The sequence below is a fragment of the Amblyomma americanum genome, chromosome 1, assembly GCF_052857255.1.
Source record: "Amblyomma americanum isolate KBUSLIRL-KWMA chromosome 1, ASM5285725v1, whole genome shotgun sequence".
Lineage (NCBI taxonomy): Eukaryota > Metazoa > Arthropoda > Arachnida > Ixodida > Ixodidae > Amblyomma > Amblyomma americanum.
In genome coordinates, this window is record NC_135497.1 from 103,129,756 (window position 1) to 103,153,738 (window position 23,983).

Genomic DNA, 23,983 nt, shown 5'->3' on the forward strand with positions numbered 1-23,983 from the left:
ACTTCCTACTTAAATAAACTCCAGTCTTTGGATCGGTGAAGTCTGTGTGGTTCCTCATCATTTCCTCGGCGTAGCTTGCGATTGCAGCAGCCTCGTGTTGTAATCCCCGGGCTGTGGCTGGAGTGGAAAATGTGTGTTGCTCTGGATATTATTATTTTTAGTAAACTCATTGACGGTTCATGCACACTTGTGAAGCATACGTTCCTCATGACTGAAGCAGTGCTCCTGCCTGCACGACAAGCGTACCATTTTGCACACTTCGATTGCTCCCGTGTGCATTCCTCAACGCTCTTCACCATCTCTTTGCTGATCGAAAGTTCGGCAACAGTTTTCTCAGAACGGAAGATCAATGTAGGCAGGTCTTCCGGCTGTGCTTCTCAGCATAACAAATCACGAAGGAGAAGAGGTTCTCTTCTGCACGGTGGCTCAAACATGGCGCTGTACTGTGGGTGCAGCATGAAGAATGCTGGTGTAGCACCAGCATCCACAAGTTTACTGTGAAATGCCTTCAGCTCTTCTTCTGTTGGGGGTGGCACAGGGGGTAATGCTTGTGGTAGGCCTTCAGGTACGTGTTCAACGCCTGGTTTCAGGTGAATACTATCCATACGCTGCTTTTTTTCTTTGATGACGAAAAGTCAATGTCTCTGATCCTCTCATTGCCAGCCCCAGAGCTGTGCGCAGGAAGCCACATGTTCTTTTTGTCCGTGCACACTCGTGAGTCTCTGAGACGTACTGCCGTCTCAACAGTGAACAATGTAGCACCAATGTGAGAGCAGGCTTCGCCTGCACCTGCCATGCAAGTGCAGTGCGCTTTCACGATGGCTCCGTCAGGCTCAACCAGAACCCACACCTTCAGTGGTGCCTCCCTTAGCCTTTGTGAATGGATGACCTGAGAAAAAATGACCACTAATTAGGTGCTGACAGCAACCTACATCCTTCATTAGATGTCACTGATCTGAGGATTGCTAGTACGATTCCGGCCCCGGCAGCCGCATTTCGATTGGAACAAAATGCAGAAACATTCTATCGCCTGAAGAAGTTAACGGGATTCGTGTCCTCAGGGAAAAAATACTGTACACCACTGCCTCGCGACCCAGTTTCCTGGTAATGTTACCAGCTGATGAAGCATGCGCATTCATACACTCTCTCGGACATTTCAGGTCAGTGGCATACGTGACTCTACGGCATTACTAGTTGCCCAGCTGCAGCATGAGCACGTCAAACACCCAACTGCGAATTTCGTCGATAATTTAAGGCTACAGTGCATTCAAGCATTTAATCTGAGGCTGTAAGCGCATGCCGATAGCTCCATTTCTTTCCATTGCAATCATTTTGCACTCGCACGTACCCTACATACACGAACTTGTATCTGCCATTCGAAACAAAGCGACCGCACAGTTTAATGCGTGCTGCGGGCGGCACGTTAGCCACAAATATTAGAGTACAAATCGATATTTTAAATACACGGAAACACAAACGCGCGCTTCCGCGCATACATGTATGCTTCGACGTTAAGGAAGCTCACCTTGCTCAGAACGGCGATACGCTTCGATGGCACTCGATGGCAGTCACACTTTTTAAGCGTCCACTGGTGAAGTGATTATGGGCCTCAAGAGACTTGTATGCCCTCATCTGCTCATGAGACACGTAGCTAGTTGATAACACTAGGTAATTGATGATATAAACGTGCGTCGTGCTTGGCAGCAAGTCGGCATCGGGAGCGGAGTCCGTCCCAACGCGTAGTGTGTAGGGGTCCACGCCGCCGCACATTTCGACCTTGGATTCGTACCGTGCCCGCGTAGGCCCCACAAGCTCGTCGAAATAGGAGCGGCAAAACTCATGCCGGTCGGCGCTTGCCATCGTCTTGCGTGGAACTGAGCAGCGAACGAACGCGCAGGCGCCGCGAGCCCAGCCAGTCTAGCTCAGCTATCTTCAGTACCTGGCAATGGCGGACATGCTTTAACTTGAATGGCCTTTTGCAGCGAGAGCTACACTGGGATACCAGTCGAGCATTTCGTGGTACATGGGAGAAGCCAGTTGTGATTCAATATGGCGTAGTCGCTTAAGTTGTCTCCACCCGGGAACGGTGGCGCTGACATTGAGACACCCTAGAGCGCACTAGGTTGATCCGCCGACCAGCGGCGGATCTCGCCGGAACTTGTAGTCGGCGATGTCGTCACTTCCGAAACACACGTGATTTTTTGTTATTTTTAGCGCGTGCAGGAATGTCAGCGGGGGACACTGAGCGCTGTTTCGGGCGCGTACAGCCTGTTTCACATGCAAGAGAACCGCTCACGAATTCCGCCGCCGCGGCGAATACACCCTCTCTCAAGCGGCGGTGGAAGCTCCAGGCGGCGAGGTTCGGGCAAGTTGGAAATTTTCGCCGCGTCGCAGCACCGCATCTCAACCAATGACGGCCCGGCGTTGCCACGCGAGTTTGTACGCCGCACGTACGAACTTTTGTTTAAAAAAGAGATTGTATTAAGTGCTGTTTAATGCTTAAAACGCAAGAATTATATTTATTTATATAAACTGTGAAATGAAATGACAAAATGTTTCTTATATATTACGCTTTTTTGGGTTTGCAGGCCACCAATACCGGTTGCAAGCGCATATCTTTTGCCAGCAACGTTGGTTTTCGCAGCAGCGGGAAACGCGCAGCGGCGATGCATGTGAAACGAAAGCTCGCGAACCGCTTCGCAGCGCCGCGCCGCTGTTCGCTCTGTTCGCTTGCATGTGAACCGCCCTTATGTCGTCTTCGTCACCTGCATCATAGCGGGTACAACTCTCAATTATGGCATCGTATGGAATGGCAATAGCCCTCGCGTTGTCTGACGAGAGCTCGTCGGAATTTGTGTCCGTCCGCGCACTCGGACAGCACCAGCGACAATGAAAAGTACCTCTTCGAAGCATTTTTCGAAGAACATTTCGCAGAAGCCCCCGCGAAGTGCAATTTCCTCGTTGGAAATTGCCCCGTAAGCACTCTGCAGACATGCGATATATATTCATTTATTAACTTACCTAGAGCATAACTCTGCTCCTCATTGCCTACGGGGTTCACCAAAATGCGGTGCACCTCAGGCGTAACATGCACAAAGCGACTGATAGGTTCCATCGCGAAAGAAGTGCCTGCCTCTCGACGTCTGCTTACGTATATTTTGAAGCCAGAATTGCCAGACCTCAACTTCCGAAACCAGTACTTCCGCTGAGCGCTCTACATGTTCCGATGGTCGACAACGGTCGCTGTGCTCCGAGGCGGTTTGGGGCACTCTTTTGCGATTCGAGCGCCTTGCTTCGGATCCACCAATGGAATTCGTCATATGTATACTCGCCGCATCTCGTCGTCTGCTTACGCGTATTTTGGCGGCGGAATTGACGGACCTCAACTTCCGGAACCAGGACTTCCGCTGCGCCCTCTACATGTTCCGCTGGTCGACAACGGTCACTGTGCTCCGAGACGGTTTGGGGCGCTGTGTTGCGATTCGAGCGCCTTGCTTCGGATCCACCAGTGGAATTCGTCATATGTATACTCGCCGCATCTCGTCGTCTGCTTACGCATATTTTGGCGGCGGAATTGACAGACCTCAACTTCCGGAACCAGGACTTCCGCTGCGCCCTCTACATGTTCCGCTGGTCGACAACGGTCACTGTGCTTTGAGACGGTTTGGGGCGCTGTGTTGCGATTCGAGCGCCTTGCTTCGGATCCACCAGTGGAATTCGTCATATGTATACTCGCCGCATCTCGTCGTCTGCTTACGCGTATCTTGGCGGCGGAATTGACAGACCTCAACTTCCGGAACCAGGACTTCCGCTGCGCCCTCTACATGTTCCGCTGGTCGACAACGGTCACTGTGCTCCGAGACGGTTTGGGGCGCTCTGTTGCGATTCGAGCGCCTTGCTTCGGATCCACCAGTGGAATTCATCATATGTATACTCGCCGCATCTCGTCGTCTGCTTACGCGTATTTTGGCGGCGGAATTGACAGACCTCAACTTCCGGAACCAGGACTTCCGCTGCGCCCTCTACATGTTCCGCTGGTCGACAACGGTCACTGTGCTCCGAGACGGTTTGGGGCGCTCTGTTGCGATTCGAGCGCCTTGCTTCGGATCCACCAGTGGAATTCGTCATATGTATACTCGCCGCATCTCGTCGTCTGCTTACGCGTATTTTGGCGGCGGAATTGACAGACCTCAACTTCCGGAACCAGGACTTCCGCTGCGCCCTCTACATGTTCCGCTGGTCGACAACGGTCACTGTGCTCCGAGACGGTTTGGGGCGCTCTGTTGCGATTCGAGCGCCTTGCTTCGGATCCACCAGTGGAATTCGTCATATGTATACTCGCCGCATCTCGTCGTCTGCTTACGCGTATTTTGGCGGCGGAATTGACAGACCTCAACTTCCGGAACCAGGACTTCGGCTGCGCCCTCTACATGTTCCGCTGGTCGACAACGGTCACTGTGCTCCGAGACGGTTTGGGGCGCTCTGTTGCGATTCGAGCGCCTTGCTTCGGATCCACCAGTGGAGTTCGTCATATGTATACTCGCCGCATCTCGTCGTCTGCTTACGCGTATTTTGGCGGCGGAATTGACAGACCTCAACTTCCGGAACTAGGACTTCCGCTGCGCCCTCTACATGTTCCGCTGGTCGACAACGGTCACTGTGCTCCGAGACGGTTTGGGGCGCTCTGTTGCGATTCGAGCGCCTTGCTTCCGATCCACCAGTGGAATTCTCCATATGTATACTCGCCGCATCTCGTCGTCTGCTTACGCGTATTTTGGCGGCGGAATTGACAGACCTCAACTTCCGGAACCAGGACTTCCGCTGCGCCCTCTACATGTTCCGCTGGTCGACAACGGTCACTGTGCTCCGAGACGGTTTGGGGCGCTCTTTTGCGATTCGAGCGCCTCGCTTCGGATCCACCAGTGGAATTCGTCATATGTATACTCGCCGCATCTCGTCGTCTGCTTACGCGTATTTTGGCGGCGGAATTGACAGACCTCAACTTCCGGAACCAGGACTTCCGCTGCGCCCTCTACATGTTCCGCTGGTCGACAACGGTCACTGTGCTCCGAGACGGTTTGGGGCGCTCTTTTGCGATTCGAGCGCCTCGCTTCGGATCAATTCCTCCTGAAGAACATGCCTGAAGCGTCAGCTCAATTTCAATGGGCGCCGATATCGCCACGACAGTGCGCAGACTGGCCGCGAGGCGGCGCTAAAGATGACCCTCGATTTCGGTTTCAATGGATGGGAGACTGTGATGCGTGGCTCCCGATCATGCTGTTTCATTCCTTTTTCGGGCTTCGAGCAAGAACATTTAGTTTTTAACGACAAAAAAACATGTTTTTGGATGTCTGAGAGTGCAGCAAATGCTTAAAAAGTCTAAGCTGACTTCCTGAAAGAGGGTCATCAGTTTCGATTTCGAATTCTAAAAGCGAACTGTGCACCCCATTCTATCATGCCGTTTTGACCTTTTCTCTGCTGCATAACCAGTAACTTTTGGACGGTTTGCAGCAAAAGGAGCATGTTCGAAAAATCCATATTGCAACAAGTGCTTGAAATGGCGCGAAATGCCGCAAAATAAGTATTTACACTGTATGATGCATGGTTGTGTATTGTACTGCTGCCAATGGCAAAAAATCAATAACTACTTCCGACAAGCAAAAAGGGAAAATAATCCATGAGATAGAATAAAGACAGGAGGAAGTCCGGAATTACCTGAGCTCTCAAGTGTAGCCAAGTGACCCATGGCTAAGGAGAACTGCATATGGCGCTCAATGAATGGAAGCCGGAGACGTCGCGGTAACTTGCCTGGGGAGTCGCTGGCCCGTAGGGGGCACATCCCTCCTATCTAATGTTCTTAGAACTTTTCGAAGCGCACATCTGTTACAATCTTGCTGCGGAGCATTGCGAGAGATGTTTCAATCGGGTGAAGCAGATCTCGGAAGGCACAGCCTGCGCTGTTTCTGGTCATTTTTCCGACGAGATTTCGCCGAACGGTACCTCCTTGAAAAACGTACGTTTTCAAATTTAAAATAAACCCATATGCCCCTCTTGTATATTATTTCGCAAGAAATACAGATCACTAGGTTCCTGCACACACGCACAGTGACTTTGGGAGTAACACAGCCGGCCTGACTGACCAGATTTCTCCAAATGACGAGCACGCGTGCGTTGATGAAATGACAACTGGAACTAGGGGAGTATCAGACATGGCGAGCGACTTGTGAATATTTAAAAAAACTGCGCTTGAAGGCACACACACGTGCGCACTTACAAAGAAAAATGGCATGCGTGAGTGCGATGAAGGCGGCGGAAATCGTTTCTTACTGCAGTTTCAAGAATTTTTGGGAAAGAGGTTTCTTGTTGTACATCTTTGCAACTGCGTTTTTGTCTGTTATGTGAAGTGCATGGTTCGTTAGCAATGGTTTGATGAACTTCTTGCATATAATATGCAGTAGTGCTTCCCTGTGGCCACTTTCCTTTTCTCGCAGGTCAGGACAGGCAAACCCGTGATTTTATTCATACTATAGAGCAAGCATGTGTCCAGTGGCCTTTGAAGATGCGTTCGGTCTTTGAGCATGATATCGACGAACTTCTTGAGGCCCTGTAACACTCCTAGGAGCGCTGACGTCGGGTAAAAGAGTACACCCCTGTCTTGGTGGGCAGTCAAACTGTATACAGCAGCATTTCCTTTGGGTTTTTGCCTCAAAGCCACACAGCTATCACATTCGACCTTCTCGGAAACCAAACGAGCTATGTAGCCCGCAATAAGGCTGATAGCTGCCATTTCCTGAGTCGGAAGGAAAGGCTCCGACGACATATACATGTCTTGGAGTGCGTTTGTAGCCAGTTCTATAGTTTCGTTTTCAGCAGCAGTGGCAGCCCCAGCTTCAGTTAAATTGTCAATGGCACGGGATGAGACAAAGGAAGTGGAGCTTCTGACGTTGCTGTTCTCTGAGGCTGCATCAATACCTGTACGCAGCATTTTCTCCAACCCACTCAAAACACATCTCACATCTAACATGTCATTACATCCTGCTGAACGCCGCAGAGAGCCAAAGAGAGACTCAATGGGGTCACTTGAAAATTTGCGCGTCAAGACGAACTTGAAGTTGCACTAATTTAGCAAGAATCGGATGCAGTGCACATTTGACAGTGTCGTGAACATGAGTGCGTGGTAGGTCTCTTTAGTTAAAAGGTTATCTTGGGTGCTTGCATTTTCCAGGCCTTCCAGGTACTCAACGAATTCGTGCTCCAGCCAGTGCAGCCTTCGATCATCAATGTCCGAAAATTCTTTTGTGTTCAGGTAGTTCTGATGAATGTGTTGGCTACGGTTACTGACGTCCATGGTTACAAACCACTTGTTCATCTTGCACATGAACTCGTCGGTCGGGCCTACGTTAAAGAGCTTAGTATCGCATGTGTGCCCAGCCTGTTCTTTCATAAAGCTCAAGGCAGCGCTCACAGGAGGTGAAAAGAGCTCAATCGCTGGTTGGTTTTACTGCCATTTTCGCTATGGTGGATCGGTAGTCGTGTTTTCTAGATAGAAATCGCACTGGCTTCATGGTGGACCACTTTTGCATGTTGTACAATTCTCTGGCATAGAGTGAAGAGATTTCTTTCTTTGCTCTCATTTCCTTCGACAGGAACTGCGAACGTACGTTTTTGATTATGTGACTGGTCGAAAGCCAACATGAGGTGCCTAGACGGGTTGGCAGGATGTGGCACTCGTATTTGTGGCTGCCCTTGTGATAGGAACTCCGTTGCAGTCACGTTGACCTTGTGGTTGTCTGTGACGAGTCTGACAGTTTTATATCTAATTTCTTCCGTCTTCTTTACCACATGCCTGATAGCTTCTGCCAGCACTTCGCCTGTGCATCCCTTGGTGAAGAAATACCCCACTGGAATTTTGAACCTGGCGTGCAGCCCGCAGAGCAGGAAACAACAAAGAATTGGCGAGTTCACCCCTTTCCTGCACTGGCAGGAGATGGTCAAGATCTGGGCTGGTATCAATGTCGCCCAGAAAAGCGTCCCTCTTCCTGTGATATTCCAGCTTCTGTTTGATGTGCATCTCGTCTATGACTACGCTACACACCCTTGATTGTGAGGTGACTAAGCAATCTAGCTCAGTGCTCAACCTTCTTTTTACCAGGCTACTGAACCCAACTTCTCCTGAGCAGGTCCCCACGCATTTGTTAAGTGCGGTTCTACTAGGCAGGACAAGGAGTTGTTCTGCTCTGAGACGCTCATAGCACCTGGGAGAAATGTTGCGCAGAATGATGCAGTGTCCGACGGTGGTCTCACTCCACAATGTTTTTTTTTTTTTGCCGTATAGTTAACAACCTGATCTAGTAATAGCCTGGGTTTTTGTCGTGTTCGGAGTCTGCCACAATCTGAAGGAAAGTTTTTACGAGGCATTTTTCCTTGAGGTGTTCCAGTTACTTTTTGTACGCATCAACAGTGTATTTGAGCCCTTCATTTCGTGACTTCCAAGCACTTTCGTTATCGCGCCACTTTACTCGGCCAAGGAAAGCCGCTGATGATTTTTGTTTGTCTGTTTTGGTGCCGGACGAGAGTAAGACGGACGCGGTCTGACGGACGGGAACAGGACTTACTGTGCCAGCTGCATCACTTGATTCGCTAGCCTCCAGGTAAAGCTCTGCGGCCTCTACGGCGGTCACGCTAGATGGTCCAGGTTCAGGACTATGGACGGTGCCCACAGGCGAGTCTTCGGGTTTTCGCTTTTTTATACTGCTGTCGTCGCGGGATTTCGCTGGTGCCGGCCTTATGTACGACGGGTACTGATTGAAGATGCTTGGCACGACACCGTTTTTCAACATCGTCAACTTGGTGCCTTCCCGAAAGTCACTTAAATGGAAATGCAAGCTACAAACTACAGAATAATTTGATGTTGTGTTTGGCTGCCAGTTTTCCTTTCTAATTACCTTGAGCCATCTTTCCCGGAGATCTAAGTCCGCAGGAATTTCATGGAACGAAACGCCGGGCTTCTTGTTTCGCTTACTGGACGTGCAAAACGGAACGCAACAGCAACTGCAGACATCGACGCGTCACTTGTCAAACACACCACACAAATAATATAAGAAACAGCGCACCAGAAGGCATACTTTTTGCTGCAACGGCAGTCACAAGCAAATTCTGTGCTGCCTGCGTGTCGTCTGCTAGAGGGTCAGCTGACAGCGCCGCCGTACGGCGGACGCGCGCTCTACGGCGGGCAGAAAAAACCCTGACGCTTCAGGCATGTTCTTCAGGAGGCATTGTTCGGATCCACCAGTGGAATTCCCATTAGAAAAGTTTTTAGAGCGCTACCACTAATGGAGGCCATTCTCCGCATTTAGCTGTTAGCCGTTGTGTGTCTACAGAGTGCCTCTAGCAGGTGGCAACCTGCCTGTCTGCCTGCCTGCCTGCGCGCGCGCGCGTGTGTGCGTGCGTGTGTGTGTGTGTGTGTGCACGCGCGTGCATGCGTGCCTGTGTGTGTGTGTGTGTGTGTGTGTGTGTGTGCACGCGCGTGCGTGCGTGTGTGTGTGTGTGTGTGTCTGTGTGTGTGCACGCGCGTGCGTGCGTGTGTAGTGCGTGTGTGTGTGTGCGTGTGTGTGTGCGTGCGTGTGTGCGTGCGTGCGTGCGTGCGTGTGTGTGTGTGTGTGTGTGTGTGTGTGTGTGCGTGTGTGTGTGACATCGCTGCTTTCGTATTCCCGCACGTAAGCAGCCTTAAGTGTCCCTGCCGAATTCTATAGAAATAAAAATTTGAAAACGGTTAAAAAACATCACCCCGTATATCTAGCACCTGCGCCTAAGTAATATTTCTCGCAGCATGCGAATAACTGCATGCAATAAATTAGAGTATAATAACAGCCTACAATGCCAGGAACACCTTAGAAGGATACTTTTAGCAATGAAAACTTCCAAGACGTAGTACAGAAAAAGATGAAATGTATTAAGATTAGCTGCAACGTAAAGATTCGACATAAACTTGAAGCGCAAATCCAGACGAGGACGGTGAAAGAAGACGAGAGACACACGAGCGCTAACTTGCAACAGTTTATTGTGAACCGCGAAGCAGCACATAAAGGCTAATCGTGGCCGGTCATCACACATGCGCAGTCCGCAAACAAATCAGTGATGACGCAAGTAGTGTAATTCCTTGGGAGATAAAGCAATGCGCGGCTTGGACACGCAGTTTTCTCCTAAACCATCTATGACCTCTGCCTCGATAATTTCACGCATTAGTTTGCAGGTTCTTCTGGTGATAATGGCGCATTCTTTGTAGAAAGGCACGCAGCTCGATTACGCACAGGGTTCAGCACTCTTGCCGGAACTGGGTACAGCACTGGGTACATCAACCAACACACCCAAACAACCACTTTGCTGTTAAAATATAATGAGGTGAAATATAGGGCACAAATGCTTTTAATTCATTTTGTGCTGCTTCTATTCTTATCGTCCAATCTCCCCCAGCTATCACCACCAGATGAAAAGCTGCATTCACTTCCGTCCTGTATAATTCAAAGAGCCCCTTTCCCTTCGGGGCTGTTGTCGAGGAAGAGAGTGTCCTGAAAGGATGAAAAGTCTCTTTCTGTCTGACCTTTTAATTTTCCTCTATCAGCCTTCTCCTCAGGGTCGCGCTCTCAACAGCGGAATGTTTCGCCTGTCAAGCCGTACACACGTCAGTTGGTGACCTACGCAGGAAGAGGTATGTCTCTATATCCCTTTCATGCGTCATGCTGATGCCGCTCGCGACTGGTTCTGGAAGTTCATAAAGGTCGGTAGTGAGTACTTAAAAGAAAAAAAAAACATTTTGTGCTTCTAGCGTCTTTTATGCTTGCCTATAAGCCTCCATTGCATACACGAAACTCTTTCGGAAATATTTTTACGGTCTCGAAATTTGGGGCCTTTACACCATTAAAAATTACATAACGTGGGAAAGGGTCTTAGCCTTGCTAGAAGGGTTCGGCAGGCTTGCATCGTCAGGAGAGATTTTCTGCTTCGCTCTCTTCAGCTTCGAGGGATGACCAGTTAGCTTCGCTGCTTGTTGCTACTTTACATATTTGAACACGATACACACGTGAAAGTGACCCGCCGCGGCGGCTCTAGTGGCTCTGACGTTTGGCTGCTGAGCCCAAAGTGGTGTTATCGGGTCCAGACCGCGACGGCTATTTTTTAATGAGGCGCAATGTAAAATCCCAGAGTGCTGACTGTTTTTAACGCACGTGAAAACACCCCAGGTGGTCGAAATTAATCCGCAAATCTCCATTACGGCGTTCCTCAAAGCCCACGCGCAGCTACGGGACGTTGCATACCCAAAAATTCTGGCCAAAAGCATTTTTTAACGGGAGAAAGTTTGTGAACGCATTTTTTTTATATATTGTAAGATTTCACTATAACAATCAATATATCCGCAAATATCCCGCCGGCAGGCTTGAATATTTTAGCTTTTAACGTTTTTGCTGTCGTCAGAAGCGTTCGCTATTGGTTTTCGATGCCAGTCTTAACTGCTCGGTGCGAGCGATGGAAACACTGTAAAAGAACCAGTACCATGGTCCATTACCAAGAATGGACCATTACCTTCAAAAAATTTCTGAGGGCCCTTAAGTCTGCTTACGTGCAGGAATGCGAAAGAATAAAACTTTCTAGACCGCGGGTTTTTTTTTCATGGTGGCAGTACGCGTTGTTTTTGCTGTTGTTTTTATTTTCAATTTCTAATTTTGATTTATTTTTACTTTTAGTTTGTATTTTATACCTTATTATTTTTATTTATTTATTGTTATTTATTTATTTTTCTTTCACTTTTAGTGTTTTTCTTTTATTCTGTTTTTTTATTATTTGCTTCAGTTTTGATGACGCCATTTGTTTGACAGGTGAGGCGGACACTTCCTGCGAACGCACACTTTCGGCGGACTCATGAGGCAAGTAAGGCTTCCGCCCTAATATTTCTATACCAGTACCTTACTGTTTTCCAATATTCAAAATTTGGCCACCGCGGTGGCTTAGTGGTTATGGCGCACGGCTGTTGACCCGAAAGGCGCGGGTTCGATCCCGGCCGCGGCGGTCGACTTTAGACGGAGGCGAAATTCTAGCCCGTGTACTGTGCGATGTCAGTGCACGTTAAAGATCCCCAGGTGGCCGATATTTCCGGAGCCCTTCACTACGACGTCCCTCATAACCCGAGTCGCTTTGTGACGTTAAACCCACATAAACCAAAAACCGATGTTCAAAAATTTTCTACAAGAGTGTTGGGCATGACTCCACATACCTACCTATACATCTGGAAGCGAAGTTTTGCCTTATCCCCTTGATTGTATGGTGACCTGTATACTCACACAAGAGCAAGAATCCAGAATGTTGAGAGAGAGAAAAACTTAATTAGGAACATGTAACGCCCCTCGCGCCGCGCTCGGCTCACAGGCCATGGCACGCGGCAAGAAAGAGGAAATTGGGCTAGGCCGCCGCAGCGCGAGCAGCGCAAATAAACAGCTCGAACCTCAACGCTGTCGGAGCTGGTTCTTCCTCGCCTTAGCTCCGACAAACGTATGGCAGGGCTTCTCTTGAGCTTGGTGGGTGGCTTTCTCATTTCAGGACTCCACTGGCCTTGGGCGCCCCGCGAACCTGCTGGATTAGGTCCGGCTGGCCCTCCAGGGTATCGCTGGTCAGCTGTGCCTCCTACTGCGCAAATGACGTATGTGGCGTCTTTAGGTTTTCGGGTTTGCTGCCGCCAATCTGAATTCCTTCATTGCAATAGCTCGAAACCTCAAGAACCTATTCAAGGGAGGACAATGATACAAAGAAAAATGAGCTGTTCATTTCGCAAAAAGCTTGGTTGTGAAAGTGTGCAATAACAAATTCAGTTTCCGTTAGACACGAAATAAAGGAACCAAGAAAACGGTCAATACTGGTGCCTACATTGCACCATGGAGCTCAGTCTTTCCCTCTACAGCGATGCGACCGCCTAAGGCGAGGGTAATATATAAATATTGTACACTTAAAAATAAAGCCTGAATTCAACTATTGGCTTCAGTGAAAAGAAACGATATCAAACTATCATATCGGTGCAGTTAGAAAATTATCACAGCTGAAACATTAAACTGCTCTAAACATGCTATATAAAATACTATGCCCCAATATCCAAAACTTTCCAATAAGGAGAAAGAAATTGTTGCAGCGAAATAATTTGGAATTTAAAGAAGGTGCACAATGCGGCGATAGTAAAACAAAAAAAAAATATTGTCTCGCCAAAGCTCGTTATCCAGGAGCTAGAGACGCAATGCAAAGATAACGTCATAGCATGCTTGTGAACTTCATAAAGAGTCCGTTAAATTGCGCGTTCATAGTGGATAATGCGCCGTTATTTGAGGCAGGAACGTGTGTTTCCATCTCGTGTCCGATGGAAAAACAGTCACAGGTGAGCAAATCGCAAGCATGTGCCGCCATCAGCACCCAATTCCAAGCGTAAATCTCCGCGGTGTCTTCGAGCTTGAGAGCTGATTGTACTCTATTCCAAGCAATCCTTTCGTTACCGACACAGCGTTGAAAAGAAGCATTACCTGCAATTGCGGGACTTCAACGTACCAAGAAGGCACGCGAATTCTATCCACGAGCACAATATCTACCACTACCGCACATGTGCGTTGCGTCTTTTGTTTCATACGCGCGGCAGAGGGCCGCCAACACAACCGCACCAGCGAAGCCATCTGGACCTCAAAGCGGAGGAGCGTCATGCGAAATAAAGCTTTCTTACAGCTCACAACAAACGGTTTATGGTGGAAACTAAGCTAAACGTCTCTTCCATGTCGCGAGCCACCGGCTCTCTTCGAAGTCCCGAGTCAAAGGTTAACTGCCCGGAACGAACCGGAGACTCTCCACGGTCGCCTGAGCGAAGAGACCGCTTAGACAGAGTCGCTTGCGTTATGGCTGCGTATTTTATTGAAAGGGAACATCAAGCGGGAATCTGCAGCTTTGCTCCCACTCGACTCAATCTCTCCGTCTCGGCGATGCCGCGCCGTTTGTATCATTCATGGGCCTCCGCTGTACCTCACTTGTGTGGCTTCATTTCTGGGGCGAAATTACTTTTCTGCTGACTTCTTCTTTTCTTGCTCTGGGTCTCTGCTTTCCCCAGGTAGTTTTTCTCCTCGTCCCCGGGTGTGATCCCATAGGCGCATGCGCTCTCTGATTTCTGCACAACCAGGGCGCTGGCCAGCGAATAAATACGATATGAGAAAAAAAAGTAAGCATATTTTGCTAAGTGCAACTCGATTTAGAAGTCCAAAGGCGCAAACTTATCCTTTTGTTACGTACTCGTTATCTTTTGTTGTCGGTGAGATGCAAGTTGTAAGAGTAGGCGCCTATTGGGGGGGGGGGGGGGGGGCATGAGCTTGTGCCCCTGTCACTCTAGCTTCGTGCTACGTTAAACAAACATCACGCAAATAATCCCAATGATCTCCATAAATAAGCAGGGCTCAGAACCTTTCAAAACACCTCTTTTTCTCAGTACTTTTTTTTTATACTGCTAACGGCATTAGAGCTCCACTTCACCTGTACGCAGGTGTTTTCCCGGCGCTTTTTTTTTGTTTGAAAGTCTAAACGTAGGGTCTTTGTCACGTGCGGAAAGAAAAGACAGCGTTTATTCCTTTTGCTTCCTTCCATCTTGCTCGCTTATTTATATTTCAGGACTCGACATCATCTGCGAAGGCAAGCAGGCATTAGGGAGATAATAAACAAATGCAAGAAAAGTTATACCTAAGCTTCTTTTTCCTCTTCCTGCTACTTTCTGATAAAAACCGAAGGCAGCGTATCCCACATATTCTACACCGCCTCTAAGCGCTCGTTTCTCTCTTTTCGCTTAAAGTGTACATTTTCTCCCGCGTCAGTCAACCGCTGTGAGGGTGCGTATGTACGCAGGGGGCGGGGGGTTGGAGCAGTCGGAGGCGACGTGCGCCAAGGTGAAGCCGCGTCTCTACACACAACACGACTCCCGGGTGCAACATAGGTGATACTCTTTTTTCACGGTATCGTTGAACATTTGTATTCTGCAGCATAAATTAGGACCGTCTCTCGCCTTATTTATAGAGGTTGTCGCTCGTCCCGTAAACAGATATACGGCCCACTCTGAAGACGGCAGACTGCATATACTGATGGGGCGCGGCTATTTCGACTGTGTTCCATCGCCCCATCTCCTCTTGCTTTTTCTCGCACTCCTTGTCCGCCGGCCCAAATCTCGCATTTTGAAATAAATGTTTTCGTGTCAGCTGGCGGCGCAATACTGATGGACAGGAGGATTACAAAGATTTCTTCCTCTTTCTTTTTTCTTCGGAGAATCTGCTCCAGCAGGGCTACAATTTATTTCTCTGCGATCTCTTCGCTTCTTTTTTTTATTTCCCCTCACTCTCGAAAGAACATCCGGGCGCCCTGCAACGAGCAACTGGGGAGCCCTAAATTCAGCGCCGGAGGACCGGAAGTGGACGCGATAAGTTATACCGCGCGCCTCGAAATAAATGTCCCGAGCCGTTGGTTTACGCCGCTGATTCGATCTTGAAAGCGGGCGACTCTGTGGCTGCCGACGCCGCTGTGATGGGGCTACAGCGGTGCAGCCTTGTCCGCTGGCTCCGCAAAGCGCGAGCGCGTTTGCGGCTGCTCGCGAAGCGTGTGCGCGCGAGCACTGAGCGGCAACTGCTCAAAACCGAGACGCGGACGAAGGAAGAAGCAATGTGCAACACAGGCAGAGCTTTACTTCATAAAATCTGACAGTGCCACTGCGTAACAGTCGACGCATACCGCACAAAGGAGCAGACTGATCGTCGGACCCTCTGGCACTGAAGAAAAAACCCAAGCCCCCAAAACAAGCAAAAAATCTTGAAACTGAGCACCAGCGTTGGAAGCAGCATTAGAGACAAGACAAAGAGGCGTAATTGGAAGGTTCAAGAAACATAACTATAGCTAACGTTAGGTTATCACCCAGCACATCATATCACTGAAGGAAATGTCGTGTCACACTGCGCATTACCCCCCCCCCCCCCCCCCCGCTTTGGCAACCACATCAACAAATAAGCAAGCACAGCCAAAAAGAAGGGGTTGAACACACGAATAAGAACAACTAAACTGATGGACCTCACACGTTACTGGCGCGCTTGTTTTTAGTCAAGTGAGAGAACGCACAAAGTCGCGCATCAGCAAAAAAGGAACTACTCTAAAAAACTACAGCAGTAAACAGGCAAGGGGAAACAAGCGCCTGTAACGCAACCCTCTATAAAAGCATCCCTCTATAAAAGGCGATATCTTAGGGAGACAAGGAAATACTGCATGGTGTGTTTATGCAAGCATCGCTGTTCCGAATACGAAAAGCTTCAGTGATAAATCGATTCCATTTTATGCATGAAATGCTTTTACATCCCATTCTCGGCAAGACGCGAAAATTGTCCGGGAAACCGCGGCGAACCTGGAGCCGAACATATGAGTGAACCTCACGCCGAACATGACGCAGAACCTATCCGAAATATTCCGAAACTTTTCGTCCGAATGATATCCTGCAGAAAAAACCTTCAGCCTCGCGCAGGATTGGAACCAGCGGTGGCGCAAACGGAGCTGCTTCGTTTCCTCATGACTTAGCAACTCGACCATAGCCGCTTTTTTTTGTCTTTATTGCCATCCCTATGATGTAACATGTACAATGAAACTGCTTCGCACTATGACTGGAGTAGAAAGGCTAAGATATTCTTTGTTGCCGATAAGAATTAAATGCAAGGGAGACACCCTCTCGCGCTGCACTTTGTATATAGTTTTTATCATCATCAGTCCGTTCATTCGACGCCGAGAATGTTTGCGAACACCGCTGAAGAGAAAACTTGGTTTCGACGAAGAGAAAAGCGCTGGGCTGTCTTGCTACAGTGGATATCTCAACCATGCAATGAGGGAAGGGATGAAAGAAGGGAAGAACGAAGAAAGAGAGAGATAGAGAGAGCGTCTGTCCAGCTAAGGGCAGATAACCGAGGTTCCCCAAGACTCGGATGCGGCTACAATCATCTATGACCCGTCCTAGAATGTGCAACGCCTTTTTTTTGCGATGCATTTCATAGTTACGTCTATTCTCGACGACGAGATTAGACTCAACTTTTTTTTTTTCACCCGTGCTGAGATGTCAGTCTTTTCGGTGCTAGGTGCACAATCGCAGTTCTTCGATCCCCAGTGCTGCTGGATACCCACCAGCGTTACAAAGGGTGCAAGGTTTCCCCTGGCCTGCTGCTCGGCTTATCTAAAATGAATTTTTTGGGAAATAGGTCTCTGACCCCGCCTTGTGCAGACGAAAGATAAGGCGTGGGACTACCTATACAGAGTGCCCAAAGTTCGCCTTCTAGACAACGTAGGTTTCACAGTGCGGAAAGCTGCAGACACCACACGAAAATATAGGAACCTCTTATTCTTATTCTAGAGGGCTGTCTTCGGTCAACTGGAGATCTTAAGCCGCTTTTAACGCTCGATATTGATGAGGACGCTTAATTTGAGGACCAATTGCAAAAGTGCGGCTTTGAAGTGAGAGGCCAAAGCACGGGTACCGACCAGACGTCTTACTGGCATCACTGTATCAAGTCTATCCACGTTATCGACATCCTTCTCTAAGACACTTGCGCGTTTACAATGGCGGCTGTGATATTCAATATTTTCACTCTGTACATATAAAGCAGGCAGGTCTTGCCCAGACGCGGTAGAGCTGCGTAGGTTTGTAAGGAACGTGATGATATAATTAAAAACGAGGAAAGTAATTTTATTTGGCATACAGCTTTTTAGTGCAACTTGCTATTTCCATGTTATTTATGAAATATTGATCAAAGAATAGGGAATCACATGTTCAGCAGGAATACGAAAGTTTATAGTAAATTGTCTCTTGCCGCAAAAAAAAAAATTACCCGAAGAAACCCGAAATGTGTAACTTATTTCTCATGAAACCGATTTGTGCCAGAATTCATATCGCCCAATTTTTTACCCCCTAGCGGATTCCGGAAAAATATGAAACCCTGGAACGAAGCCCCCTATATATACACAATGTGTTTCAAGGAAGCCAGCCACAAATTCTTAAAAACAGGGTCTTTGAGCTAATGACACGTTTTTTGTGTCATAGTAATACCGGTTTTGGTGGATGTCAAAAAAAAGCGAATCATCGTGACATTCTGTGCTTCGTCCTCTCAGCGGGGCTCCTCGCCATTCCACTGCTGCAGTGAGGGCGGGGCAGAGAATGTCACGTGGCACGGGCGTCACGGAGTGTCGAGGTTTGATCGGCGTCGTTTTGCGCTCCCTGCTGACGCGCGCACTTCGAATGGCGCCTATCCGAAATAGTTAAAAAGTTAACTATTATAATTAAGTTAATCACTTTAATAGTTGACATTATTCGCCTCTCTTTTGACGTCTGCCAACACTGTTATTACTATGCCGCAGGCAGCTTTTCTTTACCTTAAAAAGCCTATTTTTCAAATTAGGGGCGGGTTCCCCTCGAACGCCTGATATGATACTGCGTGGGTTTATTCTGAAATCCACTCTGTTATTGCTTGAGACAATATCAAAAGGCAGGTGGTGGCTGCAACTTGGTGGAGAATGCTGTTGCCGTCAGGTACTGTTCGGATAACAAACGAGGCTGAGAAACGCAGCTGTGTAGGAAACGGGGGGTGTGAGATGGATGGCCGGTACGTTGAGATATATGTGTGCGGCGTACAATGTAAGGGCTCGTTTTCTGAGATTTATGGGAAGAATTGTGAAAAACAAAGTGGCTAGCGATAAGAGAGGAGTGAAGAGTAACTTTATGCTTTCAAGGATGATACACTGACCCTGTGTGAATGCGAGGAATGAAAGAACCTAGCAGTGTGATTCTGATGTTGTTCTAGATTACTCTTCAGATGATCTGAATGAGGAATGGCGCGTTAAATGGGGTTTGACACCCTGAATCTGCACGCGAGCTATGAGAGACGCCGCAGTGGAGGCCTTGGGGTTAATTTCGGCTACCTTGGATTTTGCACTTCACCCCCACTAAAACGCAGCCATCGCTGCTAGATCTGATGGCGCCATATTGGGATCAGCAGCCGAATACCATAGCCACTGACACACCACGGCAGGTGTTTCCTAATGAGGATCCATATTCGAGTTCGGGTCTGACGAGCGATTTCCCCGCGTGGCTCGGAGGTGGCATTTCAGGAATCGCAGTGTGTTGTCAGGAGATGAAATGATGTAGATGTCTGAGCTCCACGAAAAACCGTTTTACAAGGTGACGCCTAGGTACTTCGGACACTGCACAGACTCCACACGGACATTGTAAACATAAAACTAGGCTGCTTTTGACTGCGGTTGGAGGAAGCGAGTGTGCCTTTGTTGGGGTTAAGGGGGATCAAACACCGACTGCACCGTCCTTGCACATTATCAAGTGCAGCGTGAATGGACGCTAAGTCGGACATGTTAATGACGGCGCGACACATGGCTCAGTCGTCATCAAGCGCACGGATCGAAGACGACAGACGAAAAGACAAGTCGTTAATATGTATTAAATAAAAGAACAGAACCTACGACAGACCATTATGGGACGCATGTTACCCGTGGAGGACTAAAAGAGCGTTTGCTAATAAGCACAGATTGGTAACAATTAGTAATAAACTACACTAACCGTCCGAGATATAAGGATAGAAATTTGAAAGCGAAAAATTTTGGTACGGGCCGATGTGATAACTTATCGAATGCTTTGGCACGTTCTAAAAGGCCACCATTAGTTAGGATGTTGCAACAAAACAGAGGGACAGAAGAAGGAAGGCGGGGTTGTTAACCAGCAGGTGGATCCCGACTGACTAGCCGCACTAGGGTTAGGGAAGAGTGATCAACAAATCACGGAGGACGTCAATTAAGGATGTGTGTACGGCCAAATCACAGCCTGTCGCGCAAGCATGACGCTTTTAGAAAGTGCAGCAGTGACCGGCAAGCCTTCAGGGCTTACGATCGACGTGACCATTGTCCGAATGGCTCGCTCTTCATCAGCGGACGAGGAGCGGGGCAGGCGACCGGATGCACAGTGTGTTTGTCTTTCGTCACTAAACAATGGGCTTTACAGAGTATATGCTGTGTTGTGTCATCATAGCCTCAAGTGCCACGGGCAGGCCTGTAGTCTGTACCAATACGGAATGAAGTAGTGCTTTGTGAAAGTGACACAGAGGCACAGGCGACATTGAAAAAACTGCTTCACATCGCGGTTGACACGGCGGAAGACTGAGCTGCACTTCAAGGTCCCTGTTCCAAGCAGAAAGCGTGAGCTCCCGTACTAGCGTGCGAAGCCTCCTCGCCGCGTCAACTTTCGACCGACTTTCGAGGGATGGTTACAAAGACCGTCACAGTGGGCAGATCGGGTGGCTTTGTCCGCGTGGTGGTTTCTGTTATGCCGCTGTGTTCTGGCAGCCTTTGAAAAATTGTACTGTGTCCTCTGATGATAGAATTGGGGCAAAGCTCTCGTGTTTCCTAGACGAGTTGCTCATGCGATCTGCGGCGAAGGGAAATTGGCAGGCCTTGGAGGGTCGTTTTAGAGTCAGAAATGAATAGATCATCGAGTCGGATAATAAGCCCAATTACAGCACGAAGAGCAGTGAGTTCCACGCCGAGCGAAGTCTGGTAAGATTTTTTTTTTTTACCATCTCCAGTGGGGTCCTGGACTAAGAACTCCACTCACTATTTTTTCTCATCAATAAAGTTTTATTCATTCACTCATTCGATCAAGATTGATCTTGCCGGGAGGACAGACCTCGAAGGACTTGTGAAAATAGCTGAGTCGTCTGTGCAAACGTGCATTCGGCCTCTGTAGGTAGCAGAGAAAAATTCTAACTTGGCTTGTTTTATAGCTGCCTACTGGAGGGGTAGGACGTTTGTCCTTCTAATGATCGCAATTACAAGGAAGATTAACTGCAGGAAGCCAAATAGTTATGCGTGCCCGAATTATGCACCCGATGATCTCCCCTAAAGAAAGGGTGGGGGGGGGGATCGAGAAAACGTGGACAATCGTGGCCAGACGCCCCCTCCCCCCGTGTATGAGATGTGAAAGCTCTAGGAAAAATTTCGATTTATCATAACGCAGAGAAAGCGATTACTTCTCACATAACAAATTGATTTATCGTTTACACGCATTGCGTAAGGTATCATTGCCTCAAATGTACACGCAACAAGAGAACATTTCTCACTGCAAATCTCCAAGCCTTGCCGTACAAGAAAGCTTGAAACGATCGCCTTTCGTGGTCTCGAACAGATGTAGATGACGTATATGGAGAGCTGGGCCTCAGTATACGCCGACGAGATTGGAGAGCAAGTCGACAAATCGACCAGACCAAGGTTGAAGAGCTTTGAGCTCAGCACTGCACCAACGTATAGGACACCGCGAGAGGTGTAACGCGAAGACGTTGGTCCCTCCCGAGTGGACACGAAAAAGGACATGTGCTGGCGACCATTTAGGGAATATCGTATCCATTTATAAATTTTACTACGTATACAGGTGAGGTGCTACGTGAAACGTTTTCTTGAAGTCGAGCGTTGCAATGTTTGTTCGTGCCAACATATCGAGTTAGCAATGAAGTGTTGTAATTCTACTAATTGTGCGTTGCGTGCGTAACCGTTGCGAAAGCCATGCTGTGAGGCGGTAAAAACGTGCATAAACATTTGACCACGCTATATATGCTCCAAAAGCTAACAAGAGATTTGCATTAAGGGTACTGGACTGTAATTTTCTGCGAGTTTCTTTTCCCCCGATTTCAAGACCGGATTAACAACTGCAACCCTCCGATCTTTTAGAACTAACCCAGACTCTAACTAAACTATTGCGCAGAAAATTCAGTCGATAAAGAGATACTTCCTCCCATTTGTTGCGAAGACTTCGGTTATTTAAGCGAAAAAGTGACGAAACGCTAGCACTGGGCTGCAGAGAATACTTCGCGTGCGTGTTAACAGACATCAGTTAAAAGCTAATTTAAAAAGCACTACTCTACAAATAGATTACTGAATTTCCTCCTGGTCCCTTTCAGACGTGACGACGATAGCACAGTCACCGCGTATCTTTCGTGAGGTGATCTTTTCATTTGTCTGCCAGGTAAATTCGCAGCCAAGTTTCGTTGCCTTTGTGAGTGTGAGCCAAAAGAGTGGCTTATTGGCAGCAGGCAGTTGTCGTAGCAGCGAATATAAGTTCTCTTATCCGTCCCTTTTGCTTTTGCTTGTCATTCCTTTTTGGTTTTTCGGTTTCCTAAACAAATAAGAGTGGGCGGTGCTTTTCACATTTAGCAGAAAGCCGATGAATGACTCCAAAGTCAGAAGCACAAAATGGGCTTGAACCAAAAGGTGCAGCAGCGCGTTCACCAAAGTCATCAGATTTTCAGCATCTTTCTGTATATCCACTATATCCAGATTTTGCCGCCTGCATTATAGTTCAAGGTCATTCAGCTGTTTTATCAGTGCAGCGATCTCCGAGTTCTGATAGCAAGATTCCAAGCGGTCATGGCTGGCGCTTCATGTTCTGAAATTCTGTGTCTTGTGTGCTGTGGTTGGCAACGATGGGACGTATTTAGAAGACCTCGTTTGGACTCATTCTTCAAGGTTATTAGGGCTCCTTTAAGCTAGCCAAGCTCTCCCTTCTTCCTCTCATTTCTAAGAGTAGAGTTAACTTTGCTTTGGGACCTCAGTCAACTCAGCTACATGATCACATTTCTGCTCGCCAGTATGCTATAGTACCCCAAACGAGCAGGTCCACGGAAATGTAGGAGCTTTACTACCCTTTTCAAGCTTCTCGTAGCCTCCTGAGTAGGCACCAAGTGAAAGTTAAATCTACATTCAGTGCAGGTGGCAAACTAACGTCCGTCAGAGGACTCCTACTTGCATGACAAACAAATAGGTGTATCTGACACATAGGCAGCTACTGGAACAGAAGGACAATTGCAAGCGAAGCCAATGACATCATATATGGCAGCCGCAGCAGAGGCAGTGTCAAGGTAAAAAAGTACAAATCTAAACACGAAGAAAGAATGAGTGCACCAACCTGAACAGCGAAAAAGAAGCGCCTCGTATCTCTGAGGTCGAGAAGAGCCCACTTTGTGCGCCTATATCTCCGTTGTAGCGCCAGGAGCCCTTCATACACGTGACGTGCCGCGGTAGGCAGAATCCGATCGGCGGCCGCACGAATCACGTGGTAACGTATTGTCGGCGCGTGCCATGTTTCCCTGGCGGTGCCATATAAAAGGGAGTCTTCTTTCCTCGTTGCCGAGAGCAGGCGTTTGGTCTCCTCTCTACGCCGCGCACGGTGACGCACGGTGTCTGCCGGTGTCAGGTGAACGGCGCCTGAGCGGCGCCGCGACTACGACGTGGTGTAAGAGGTGGTATTGGAACGAATAAGTGCGCACGCGGAACTGTTGTGACTTTTGAAACCGATCGCGAGTCTTTGGTTTCGTTACTCGGTGAGGCAGCCATCGGTATCATGCCGCCGAGAGTGTAGCGTTTTCTACTTCGTTTGATGCGCTACCAGTATACAGTGGTGCCAGAAAAAGCGCCAATCCCTGCCGACACACCTTCACGAGCTCCCGTGTTCTCGAAACATGACGGCAGCTGCTTGACTGTGTCCGAAGTCACGTCTTATTCTAAAGCTCGTCTAATGAGCTTGAAGACTGCGGACGACCTGCTTGCAAGAGTGAGGGAGTGTTAAGCACGTGACGGAGTTTGTAAGGCGCCTCGAAAAATATCTAAAAGCAGGTGGCCTGTTGAAAACAAAACTTTCCCTGCTTTCTTGGTCGACAGTGTCGCGAAATGTTTGTGCTGTTTTCTCGCAAAAGCAATTGCCGCTAGAAGTTGGAAGTGTTGTCGCCATGGGTGCCATGGAAACGGCTGGATGTGCGATAGGCAGAAGCCGATCGACGGCCGCACGGGCCGCGTGATCATATCTTGTCTGTGCATGTCATATATCCCTGGCGACGCCAAATAAAGAAGAGTC

At 48.4% G+C, this 23,983-nt stretch overlaps 1 protein-coding gene and 1 long non-coding RNA gene across 2 annotated transcripts in view; both read right to left on the reverse strand.

Moving 5' to 3' along the window:
• LOC144134684 (uncharacterized) overlaps positions 1-23,152 on the reverse strand; it is a 55,405-nt gene extending 32,253 nt beyond the window's left edge. Inside the window, exons 1-2 of the long non-coding RNA XR_013315215.1 lie at positions 23,039-23,152; positions 12,497-12,675 (exon numbers count right to left, since the gene is read on the reverse strand). This is a non-coding gene — a long non-coding RNA (uncharacterized LOC144134684). The remainder of the gene's footprint in view (positions 1-12,496; positions 12,676-23,038) is intronic.
• On the reverse strand, positions 587-1,860 carry LOC144116122 (uncharacterized). The gene is made up of 2 exons (XM_077650809.1): positions 1,548-1,860; positions 587-906 (listed from the first exon to the last, which is right to left on the reverse strand). The coding sequence occupies exons 1-2, from the start codon at positions 1,858-1,860 to the stop codon at positions 587-589; spliced, it is 633 nt and encodes a 210-aa protein (XP_077506935.1).
• Positions 23,153-23,983: the final 831 nt, after the last annotated feature.